This window comes from Anguilla rostrata, chromosome 10 (genome assembly GCF_018555375.3).
Source record: "Anguilla rostrata isolate EN2019 chromosome 10, ASM1855537v3, whole genome shotgun sequence".
NCBI lineage: Eukaryota > Metazoa > Chordata > Actinopteri > Anguilliformes > Anguillidae > Anguilla > Anguilla rostrata.
Genome location: NC_057942.1, coordinates 36730200 through 36742565, shown reverse-complemented (window position 1 = coordinate 36742565; position 12366 = coordinate 36730200). Strand labels below are relative to the sequence as shown.

Sequence of the window (12366 nt, the reverse complement as noted above, 5' to 3'; positions counted from 1 at the left end):
TAACATGCACATTTGCAGCCTGATCCCGTGTGATTTACAGTTTTTTTTTTTTGTCCATAAATATTCTACCAGCTGTCACTGCAGTACAGAGTTAGTTAGTTGGACGCTCCTTCGGCAATTCTCCTGGGAAATTTAGCTAGTGCAGTCAGTTTACTTTGGAAGATGTCTGATTTATTCTTGCCTTCATCTTGACATGTGAGTCAGTGCGGAGCTGCGTCCTTGGAGGGTCATTGATGAGAGAGAGGGTGGTGTGAAGACTTAATGTGCAAGTTGGGCTTGTAGGGAGTTTGGCGCAGTGTATTGAGATTGTGAGGTCCCAGGTTGGTGTTGAATTTCTCTGGAAGTTTGGCCGGTTTGACTTTGTTGGAGTTTAATCTCACTTAGTGGGCACTTGCCCAGGCAAGGATGTTGATGAGGTGCACAGATACTTATGAACATATCCAAAGGAAATAAAATTGTATCCTGATAGTTGTTGCATGAAAAACCACATGGGAGGCTGAGAATTGATAATATAGAGAGCCAAGAACAGAGCCTTGAGGAACGCCCAGTTAGAGGGCTAGTGGAAATTTTAGGGCTGTGCCTGAGGTACTAGTTTCAAGATCTCTAGATTCTGGTGACATGCTGCTTGCATGGAGGGGAGATGCTCACACCTTGTAAGGTTTGCCAGATGTTCCAGGGGTTGTCCCTTTTGGAACTCAGTCTGGGAGTATTGAAGGAATTTTTCTTCTTCAAAAGCTGTTGATCATTCATGAACAGCAAATTCACGAAACAGTTGTTCATGACTTTTTTGAAAAGTCGTTGTTAAGAGTCAGTGGCAGTTCTTTGGGTTTGTTTAGTTTAGGAATATTTTTTGGCTTTTTTATTTTTGGATTATTTGGGGGTAAAATTAGTGCTGCACAAAGCGAAATGCCACTAGCAGTTATGTTTTCAATACACCCTGTGTCAGAGAGCTCTGTCATTTGTTGAAATAGCCTGAGCTGCAAGGAGTGTGTTGCACACAAGTCCCACCCTTGCCACAATTCAACCTCCCCCCCCAAACACACAAGGAGTCTACCACTGCAAATACATTCTCTAATTCTCAGCCCGTGGGAAGCACTGTGGGAGGGTTTGGACAGTGACCTTGGTACACTTCCTGTCACAGGTGGACGAGCTGGACGTGAAGTACAGCATCGCCAGTGTGACAGCGGGCAGAGGATTGGACATCACAAGGGGAAGTCCCCACGACGAGCCCGCCCACTTCCTGGAAGCAGGCCCCTCCGGTTCTTGCGTGGTCCACGGTGACGGGCGTGGGGGGAGACGCACCATCCCCCACAGGGAACAATCGCCTCCTGCTCCTTCCTTTCCCCCCCCTTCCCCTCCAAATCTGGCTCTGGGACTGAACCACCCGTCTCTAACTGACCTGCTCAGACAGGGAGGAAGCCCACCACTGGAGCCTTGTGCACTGAGGTAAGGATTTAATCCCTGAGCTTCTGTTATTTCTGCTTAATCTGAAATGCTAAATACTAAATCATACTAAAATAATTTAATTTGGCTTATTTTGCTGTTGTAATGCAGTCCATACCAGATTGCCTTATTTCTGTGACATCTGGAATTATATCGGTTGATAAAGTTTTCCTCTGCTGTACACTGTAAATTCTTGATATGAGTGTTAGCTTGTGGTAACATGTGGTATAGGACTCTTCTGAAGGCACAAAATACAGAGCAGTGGTACGTGATGCTGTCTGTAAAAGCAGTACAAAAATGCTACAGTGTGGGGAAAGAGCTTTTAGAAGTGACTGGAGAGTCAAGAAGGAGGTTGATGGCTATTAATTAATAGCTTCGGTCTGTTGTTACTAAAGACAGACCACTATCTTCCCGCAAAGTTGTTGACAGTCGTCCACATTCTGTCTCTCTTTGATGCAGGAGAAAAAAACATGCTGTGATTCGGGTTACTGAAAAATTAGGTAGAAAAGACGATCTGCTTTTGTAATAAGGCAAAAGTAACTATTTTAGGGTAGTTAGGGTAACTATTGGACACTCACTTACTGATTAACAGACTCCTGGACAACAACCTTTTTCTTTACTAAACCTGTAAAATCACTAACCGAACCCACAGAACAGCACAGTCGTTTACTGAGTGTGCCTTTGATTCATAGCCAAAGCTTTATCCAGTTTGTTTTCCTTGTAACTGCAGGTTTGTTGTAGCCTCAGTATAGCCCATTGTTCACTGTAGCTGAGCCCTCCCCCCTCTCTCCCTCCACACTTGCATATGTTTGCACTGGCTGTTTGCTTTAACCCATTCTGCACTGTCCGAAGCCCTGGTCTGGTGGCTCTGGAGGTGGACAGCGAGGAGGACGATCTGCTGGCGAGTACCCCTCCGTCCCATGCCCCCACGCCCCCCCAGTCCAGCAGTGTCCTGCAGGCCAGCAGTGGGGATGAGCAGGACTCATTTGATGCTTCCCCCGACCTCAGCTGCAGCCGGAACCACTCCTCCACCTCCTGCAACCAACCTTCCACAAAGGTGTATATGTGGCACTGCTCAATCTGGCCCTATACTTCTCAGTCTGGCTTTATACTTCTCAATATGGTCGTATACTTCTCAGTCTGGCTTTATACTTCTCAATCTGGTTTTATATTTCTCTAAATGGTCTTATACTTCTCAATCTGGTTTTATACTTTGTTAATACAAGGAAACTTTACAATACTATATTGAAAGGCAATATGGGAGATATATAGCATAACCGTATAGCATTTTCTTTTACCTGTAGTTGGAAGTGTGTTGACCAATTTTAGTTTGTTTTCAACAGTTGTTACCATTTAAAAAATCAATGTAGAAAATTATATGAATTATTTGAATAATTGTTATGTTGCCATTTTGCAGGATTTTGGGGACCCAGGTATTCGCCTACGCTCCTACTCCTACTCCACACCGAAGATCAGCCTGGTGCGCTCTCGTTTCACCCCAGACACCGGCATCTCCAACCTCAGCGAAGGTCAGTGTCAGACTGACCAGGCCAAGAATTCAATTACATGCAGTGCATAGCAGCCTTTGCCCATTAAGACACATTTTTCATAATCTGACTGGAAATGGGATTTTGTTTTCTGTTTTTGAATCATTTTCTGTTTGAGATTAATCCGAAGCCACCCTTGTGTTTTCCTTTGTAATTGTGGGAACTAGTACAAATCATGTACTGTGCTTGTATATGTCTTCAAAGTGATTTTGAGGTCAGTAGGATATGATTTAACCCACCAGTGTTCTGTTTGCAGTGTTATCAACCGGTTCTTAGAGGTGTACATTGTCAATCTTTAATGTTTAAAGGTGTTTGTGGCATTGAACATAATGACCAGCTGCAGCCTCTTTACATCTAACCGTTTAGTTTTGTAAATGGGGCTTGTGGGTTTTGGCTAAGTTTGTTGTACTTTTCACGCAACAGTTATCCTGCGAGGTTAAAGGCTGTCTGAAATGAATTGGAATATCCTCCTTATTGGAATATCCCCCTTATGGTTGTGTTCCTGGTCCAAGGCTGTTGTGTTCCTGCCCTGTAGATGGTTGGTTGCAGAGGGCCCCACCCTCCCAGAGACTCGCTGTAGATCTAAATCAGTGTCCGTGCTCGTTCCAGTTAGTGAGTAACTAACCACCGCAGCTGAAGCCGTGTGGAGCCCACCCAGTTAACGGCATTTCATTCCCACCACTGACCTACAGGGAGGAACGCCCATAATCACGAACCGAACATGGCTCATTTCACCGTTAAAGCATCTTGCCGCCCTTTCCATGGCAGTGACATCATTGCAGTTCTTGGGGGGGGGGGCAGGGGGCAGGCCATGTTCCATGGTAACAAGGCCACAAAGTGTATGAACTGGTTGTAATCCACCAAAACCATTAGTCCGTGAACCCAGACTCTGTGCATGAGGGCCTAGATTAAGTCAACATTTATATGCAAATAAATGCACATGCTGTTTTTGTTGCACAGTTTGGTGAGTCGAGGGATAACTATTAATGAAAAAAAAGTTAGTTTTCGGGAAAATGGGTGTCACTTTCATTTATTTGTCTGAAAGTCAAAGATAAGGACTGAGTGAGTGTGTGAGATCCAGCCAAGATCTGGGGGAAAAAATCAGGCATGCATTTTGGGCCTTGAACCTGATGTGGTTTGTTGTTGTTGGGTGTGTTGTTTCTGGGTTCATTGTTGTTGTTGGGTTTATTTTTGTTGGGTTTGTTGTTCTTGAGTTCATTGTTGTTGTTGGGTTTATTGTTGTCGAGTTCATTGATGTTGTTGGGTTTATTGTTGCTGGGTTTGTTGTTCTGTAAACTTCATTGTTCCTGTCTTTATTGTCCCTGTTGTTTCAATGTGCTTATCAGTTTTAAAGCAGCTGTTTTCATTGTATAATCAGCATTGTGTAATCCCATTAGGTGCTTACCCCAACTGTGCCAACATTGCATTTTGCATTACATTAGCATTATGATTCATTGGAATGATTATGTGTCCCTTTGGGGTGTTAAAATATTTTTTTAGTAAAATTATTATGTTATTATGAAATTCTTAATGAGTTCTTAATTCACTTGTGAGGAATGTTTGGTTTTATTTTGTTTGTTTTGCTGACACAAGTCTTTGTCTTTACTTTTCGCAGAACAGCGCACCATCAGCCTGTCTGAACAGCCCAAAGAGAAAAGGTATTTTCTGAACCTTTTAAAATATCAAATATAGTAGAAATTTTCCTTTCTGAATTTATGTCAAACTTTTTATTTTATGGTGGCCTACGTACACTTGTAATTGTCCGTATATAATGACATTTGTAATCCCTTATATAAAATGTACAGCCTCTTCTGATCACTGATGTCATAGCACAGAGCAAGCAATTCCTTAATATGTGTCATACCCTAAGACAGTTTTTTCTTTGTACTGGTCATCACTGATAAACAAGGGAGATTTCATTTAACCCAAAAAAAATGGTAAATAGTGACATAATGGCTTCCTAATAATTGCACTATGGCTGCTTGTCTCCGTGGTGACGGGGTGTTGGATTGACGTCTCTCTCTGGCCTTAGCTCTGCTCAGCAGGAAAGGGACTTGTTTATTCAGGGTTATTTTGAGGCTGTGATGACACGATTGGCAGGCCTGCATATCTCATACAGGAAGTATGTCACGTCCAGCGTCAGGGACGCCTGATGACTCATTGTGCAGACCTGCCGCCGGAGACAGCCGGCTGGTTTGTGTAGCACACACTCCCACTTGTCCACCTGCACAAAAAGGCCACCGAGCTTTAATTATTATTTAAATGGCACTTTCACTACTGCTTTACCTTGGCGTTTTAATCAGATTACTGGTCTCTGCGCTTTTAAGCGTAATTGAATAGCCAATGTAATTCTTTTTTTCAGGTAATGAAGCTGTGTTAAATTGGCTGTTCAGTAAATGAAAATGCATTTGGATCAGAACAATTTTAGAAATGTATTTTTTTTCATGTGATTATGTCCAGTCACTGCAGAATTTTTATAATTTTTTATTTTAAGCTGCAAATATCTTTTGCCTCTTTGCCCTCTTGCTACTGTAAGTAGTTCACTGAAAGCTGCAACTGAAAAGCTATTGACCAGTCAGCTGAATGTAGATATGACTCATTGTTTGTTTACTGAGCTTATACTGAAATATATTTTCTGCTAATTAAAATTCCATCAGTTTTAATTACATCAGATTTGTATTCAAGGGATTTTATCTGTGCTACTGGAGATTTTATTCTTCAAAAACCCCTTGTCTGGTGATACGGTACATACTAGCGTAGTATGTGATGTACAAATTTCTTTGAAAGCTAACTATTTACACGCATTATCATTACAACTTTCCAGCATTTATCGTTCTATTGGAAAATACGTAATATGATTGAGACTTGCTGTCTTTTAACTGATCTTCTTTTTGATACATGTGGGGCATATTGTAACATAGATAACCACAGAGAACGAAGGAACATGAGCAGAACAAAAGTTAAATTATTATTTTATGAAAGTAAGGAGGCAGTTTTTATGTTTATTTTTATTGTTCAGCTCAGCCTGGCTTTGTCATCTTTTAAACCTCATCATAATTGCAGTCTCTTAAGCATGCGCACAAGAATAATATCCAACATGTCATCCAATGCATCACAGCAGCAACCGATCTCAACATTATTTCTGAAGGTCTGTAACATCAGTCCTGTTCGCTGCATGCTACTCATACAATTAGAAACATTGAGCCTGAAACAGCATTTTACTGCCAGTGTCCAACACCAACAGCGAAGAACACAGACCACCCCCCCCCCCCCACCCTTCCCTCCACCCGTGCCATGGCAACCTGGGAATACTATGTTGTGTCCTGTAGGGAGATAAGGGAATACTGGGAATACGGTGTTGTTTCCTGTAGGGAGATAAGGGAATACTGGGAATACTGTGTTGTTTCCTGTAGGGAGATATGGGAATACTGGGAATACTGTGTTGTTTCCTGTAGGGAGATAAGGGAATACTGGGAATACTGTGTTGTTTCCTGTAGGGAGATAAGGTTCCGTAAAAGGGCGCAGTCGGCTGAGGAGGAGGGCAGCACAGCTCTGGCCAACTCCCTGCAGCACCTCACCCTCTCCGAGTTCCTCAAAGAGTACGTGGGCGGGCGCTGGGCTCCACGCCGCACACGCGTGCACGCATGCGTAGGAACGCCCTGCCGTCACCCGTTAACCGTTCCGTCTGTCCTGTCGGTCCCATTAACTGTCCACCCCATTAACGGCCTGCCCCTCTCCTGTTGGTCCCATTAACCGTCTGCCTGTCCTGTCGGTCACTGCCCCACCTGTGCACTTCACTTGCCTGTGAGCTGTCCGTAACACAGCTTAACATACGAGACCCACGCCACCTTTAACCCGTTCATTACCAGCCCTAACCATGCCTGCATCTCAGAACCATCTTAACGATGGCAGACTCATTAATGGTGAGAAGAGCTCCTACTTTAGCAATGCTGCCCCGAGGCACTGTCATTTTTTTGAAATTCCTTACAAAAATGGATTTATCTCATAAAATAAGTCCTGTGTCTGTGTCCATTAAGTAGAGTTTGAATTGGTTTGTTATGGCTCAGTGGGAGTTTTTCTTTCTGTTTGGCTTTTGTGTTGCATGTAGCGTGGCGTATGCATCATCTTAGACATTGACTCCGCTCCCTAGTAGTTGTATATTGCCAGGAATGCTAACTTTGTTGTACACAAAATGAGTTTTGACAAGCTGACGCGTGTGTGAAATATACCGTGAGCTTCCTAAACTCAGGATCAAATTTTGGAAACTGAGGTAACTTAGGAATTTTTTTTCCACGTGAAAAAAATGTGTATGGTGTGCACATTTATTTCCATGACGCAATTAATGACTTGCAGACTACTTCTACTAATCGTGTAGAAATAGAAATGGCTTTATTTATAGATGTCTGTTTTGAGCATGATTTAAAATAAGACATTACTGAATTATTCTCTTTTAAATGTGTGATCTCTCTGGTGCGATTTGCTAACCCACGAACAGAATCGAAGACGAAGAGTGGGATAAATATATAATCCCCTCCAAGGCGGAGTCGGAGAAGTACAAAGTGAGTCGAACCTTCAGCTTTCTGAAGAGCAGGATGTCCAGCACTCGCAACAAGAACAAGGTAAAATGAGACATACATACTCAATATGGTGCCCAACCATATACAAGATAAAATGAAGAATACATACTGAATAGGGTGCCAAATCATATACCAGGAAAACTGAGGAATACATAGTAATTATGATGCCAATTCATGTACAAGTTAAAATGAGAAATACTTAGTAAATATGATGGCAGATACTTTTGTTGATTGCCAAACTCGCTAAACTGCGTGTGAAAAAAGATGAACGCTATTGTTATCATTTCTTTTTTGTGTGATTTGTTATCTTGCATGTGAAAAGGATGATGGTCTTGTTTTTATGTATGCACTGTAGCACAGTGGGGTTGCTGGCACTGGCTGTATAGTCTTCCTTTTTAAGCAGGCAGTTGGATGTCCTTGGTATCAAGGGGTGTGGCCAATGTTTTGATTTGAAGCCAACATTAATGCAAATCAGCGATCATGAAAACCACATTGGTTACCAAGAAATGCCAGGGCCTCTCCAGAAGGAAGACTCTGGAGCCAAAGAACCAGAAATTCCATTTTACACTGCACAGCTTTGTTTGAAAACCCCAAGCTGTTTTTGAAAGCAAATTCTGAAACAGGAACCAAATGAGAGATGTTCTTAATTACCGATTCTCAGATTTTTGAGTTGATGTTTTTCCAGTGAAGGCTTCCTTCAATTGTAAATCCAGTTATGTAAACTACGGCAAATTGTTAATTGAATTGGATTTAACAGATGGTTCTCTATTTAATCCATTTACAATGTATTTTGTCCTTTCAGGAAAACTTTCAAGAATACGTTACTTTTTTCTAATAGATGCTTTGTTCATTTCAGTGGCGGCTGGACTCCTAATGTAGGGAGAAATAAAAGGCATCATTTATTTTAATAACCTGCTCGTCGTTCACTTGGTTATTGCAGTAGTACCCAAAGCGAGATGTATTTTAACAGGGAATTTAATTGCTGGCGGAAGTCATTTTAGGCCATGTCCAATTTTAGAACCCGTAAAACCCTCTATTTAGTACTGAGGACAAATCTTACTTCCAACAAAACAACTTCTGTGTGTTAACAATTTTCAAAACAGAGCCTTGTTATAGTTTCCTCTCAGCCCCAATTGGATCAGCCTGTTGGCTAAACACCTTCTCTAATATAATCAGTGGCCCTCTGACTGTGAGCTTAGCAACCAAAATCAGCACCTTCTCACCCTGACCGAAGCAGCTGTGTCTGGAGTGGACTTTAATAAAGCAAATATGAACAGTCGGGGGGGCCCTTTTGCTCCAGCGGATTGCTGCCGAACGGGCATCGCGGTGCATTTACCCGTCTCTGTTTCGCATTTCCCAGGCTAAGGGCAAGGAGAAGGAGGGCAAGGAGAAGGCGATGAACGGGCACCAGTTCGCGCCGGGCGTCGGCTCGGGCCCGACGCTGTGCCTGGTCTGCGACAAGCCAGCTGCGGGGAAGGACCTCCTCCAGTGCTCCAGTGAGTATTGTCCTCCCCGCTTCCTGTTTTTGTGTTTCCACCGGCGCCTTGTTTTTGAGCAGTCCAGGGCGAAATGGTTTGTCGCCTCATTATCTGAGGAATGGAATGCCGCTCCCATTGTTTTGCGGGACGCTAATTGCCTCCCCTTTAGCATTCCAGAGTTTTCATAGCTGGGATGTTTTTCGGCCTTGTTCAACCTCTTTTAATGACCATTTTTTGTCTCGGAAATGTTGTTCTTATCGGTAAAGGAAATACATAAAGGAAAAATATGCATTTGCTTGGTCAAAAGTGCTGACATGGGGAGGTGTCAAGTGGGCTGTCCAGCTAAAGCACTCCTATCTCAGTTTAGTGATTTGTCCCTTCTAATCTGGACGCATATGTCAATGGAGGCTCTGGCTAGTCCTGACCATGTCAGTGGAGACACCATTTCCCAGAATGCAAGGGTTTTGGCCCGCAGGGTACTGTGTGCCTCATACCAAAGAGCAGCCCCTGTGATTGCGTGGCACCTGCACTTTTCCTGCGACCGTCCCATGCATAGTATGCACAATGGCTGCACTGAAGAAATGGAGGATGAGCCCTTCTAAATTATATTGCATGCAGTGGTCACAGGAAAACTGCCTGTTCATGGTCTACCGCTACATTTGATGGCTGTGAAATACTGTGGAGCTCTACAGACTCAGAGATGTAATGCTGGGTGATGTCACTTCCTCCTCAGACTGCACCATCAACGTCCATAAAGGCTGTCGAGATTCCGCCACAGCATGCATGAAGGTAACGTGTCACTGAGCGGAGAATGGACAAAATGGCTGCATGACTAAAATTGGAAATAATGCTATGAATGATATTCAGACCATAGCACGAAAGTCCTCCTTGTTGCTGAGTGGGTGCAAATCCTTTTCACACAATCTTTTTTCCAATACTCTAATGTAGCAGTAATGGAGTAATAGTGCAGTAGTGTGTACACTTAGCAGTCAATGATTAAATCAAGACGAGCAGTGCGTTTTACATCATTCTGAATGGGTCTCTCTTTATACATATATTTGTCTCTGTCTCTGTCATCACAGTATGAAGAATGATTGCTGAAATATTGTGCAAAGCAAACGTTTAGAAAGTTAGACTTTTATTTATGTACACAGAAGCCTCAGGACAAGTATGCGGTAACGACGAAAAACAAGACTGCATCTCTTCCACACAGTGAGTTAACCATTCCCTCTGTCCATTAATGATTGTCACACCACACAGGGGCTTCATGGCAGAATCACTCTTGGCCACACATCTATGGCCTTGAGGGATGGGGAAGATTTACTTATCTGATCTAACTGAAGGTTTTGAACTGTTTGAGCTCTGTACAGCATAACGGTGAAATGTTAAGTTTTCACATGGATCAGCAATAGTGCGGAGATCTGACACGTGAGATTATGCGACGTTATTTGGATGTCAGTGCATTCTCCCTGGCATAAAATAACGAATCAAACTAATGACATGGTCTGAAAAATGATGATGAAGCGCAATTCTTCAGAAATTGTTTTCAAAATTACAGTAGGCTGCTGTGCAAATTCAATTTACAGAGCCCATAGCTTTGTATACGTAATCTGACAAGATCTGCAATAAAATGTCACCTCCTACAGTTATGCAATATAAATGCAAAGCAACGGTTGCAATGTTTATTAACAGCAACAGCCTGTGGCTGGAATATTTATCTGAAAATATTGTCGGTTGTCTTTTGGCGAAGGGAGATATCTGAGATACGATATCTCAGGATTTTAGCATAGAAAATACAAAATCAGAACTTTGGCAGAGAACATAAACTTTGAATTCATGTCCTGAATACTGATCGGTAGACTGTCTGAAAGCAGTCTGTAGTGAAATTGAGTTAATCTGAGAAAGGTAACTGAAGTTAAGTCATGAAATTGTATGTTTATGAAATAATGTAATCACTATCAATAACTCCAGGCTAATTTAAAATGCTTAAAAACGTCTTACTGTATTCAGTAGATAAGGAAGCAGCTTTTAGTGTTCCTCCATACATGTCATTTGCAAGTGGTTGAATGTGGTGGGCATATTTTTTTAAATTTTATTTCACTACATTTTTGTCCTGTTCAGGTTGTCATTGCATTGTCTCAAATATTGGCTGTCAATCAAACATACTGGCCGATGAAGCATTTTAAGCCCATATTAGGCTGATTTCGATGTTAATCTTTTCAGTTAGTGAATCATCCAGTATTACACTGGCCCTCACCTCCAGGGAGAAGGAAGCAGCCATTTCCCCCCCTCACTGGCCCTTAATACCACTGACCCGTGTGTCACCCCAGGTTCAACACTGAGGGACAGTCCAGCATGTCACATCAACTCCTCTGCCTCCCTCCCAGCCATCACATCCAAAGAGAGGAAGGAACCCAGCATCCCCCTCTCCAAGAGCCTGTCCTCCACCACAGATCGGTGAGGGAGGCCTCCCCCATATGTGTCACATGCACATTTTCATTGCGTCTCTCACCTTTTTTGTTTAACAACCTTATATCCCTGCTTTTATTTTATTACCCAATTTAGAATCACAATTACAAGCCCATCCTACCACTAGAAGAATGTGTTATAACACAATCATAATTTTTCATTTTAAGAAATGACCATTCCTCTCACTTAGAGGATATAATGAGAATGGGGGGGGACGGGGCGGAGCCAGTGTCAGTGTGCTACAACGGGGGTGGAGCCAGTGTCATTGTGCTTCTGTTTACAGGGCGCTGAGTGACAGTGCGGAAGCTGACACAGAAACCAGCGTTTGGGGGAGCGTCTCTCAGTCTGAGGAGATACTGCAGATAGTGGAGCCACCATCCACCACATCCTTTGTCAGTGAAGGTGTGACACAATCTCAAAGGGACATTTTTTACCTTAGTTCACCAAAAAAAAAAAAATGAAACACACATTTTATTTGCTAATTGAATTATCTGACTATTCTGTATTTTACCACAAAACAGCTATGGCTGATTGTGTCTTAAAGAAGGCTGGTCCATTGACAGACACATCTCCTTTTATATGCCCTGTCTATTGCAGTGTAAAAGATGTCTGTTCCCACACAGATGCTGTGGACGCCCCGTTGCGAGGTGACCTCAGGGCCGATTTACTGGACTACGAGGCAGAATCCTGGAGTCTGGCCGTGGACCACAAGTTCTGTAAGAAACACGATAAACGGGTCATCAAGAGACAGGATGTGATTTACGGTGAGTTCCTCTGCCTGCCTCTCAGCTATGAAAAGACATTCTTTACACCTGCTGACATTTTGATGCAATAGAATAAATAAGTGGTGCT

The 12366-nt window shown here is 42.7% G+C and overlaps 1 protein-coding gene across 4 annotated transcripts in view; it reads left to right on the top strand.

The window, feature by feature from the left end:
- LOC135233364 (rho guanine nucleotide exchange factor 28-like) overlaps nt 1–12366 on the top strand; it is a 61949-nt gene that overhangs the window by 32462 nt on the left and 17121 nt on the right. For 3 of the 4 annotated variants that reach the window (XM_064296812.1, XM_064296814.1, XM_064296815.1), the window contains 12 exons: nt 1142–1446; nt 2296–2500; nt 2861–2972; nt 4606–4648; nt 6488–6589; nt 7486–7609; nt 8928–9063; nt 9779–9834; nt 10200–10257; nt 11376–11502; nt 11798–11916; nt 12138–12278. In XM_064296812.1, coding sequence (XP_064152882.1) covers nt 1142–1446; nt 2296–2500; nt 2861–2972; nt 4606–4648; nt 6488–6589; nt 7486–7609; nt 8928–9063; nt 9779–9834; nt 10200–10257; nt 11376–11502; nt 11798–11916; nt 12138–12278 — 1528 coding nt within the window. The remainder of the gene's footprint in view (nt 1–1141; nt 1447–2295; nt 2501–2860; nt 2973–4605; nt 4649–6487; nt 6590–7485; nt 7610–8927; nt 9064–9778; nt 9835–10199; nt 10258–11375; nt 11503–11797; nt 11917–12137; nt 12279–12366) is intronic. The other variant, XM_064296813.1, reaches the window with a different exon arrangement.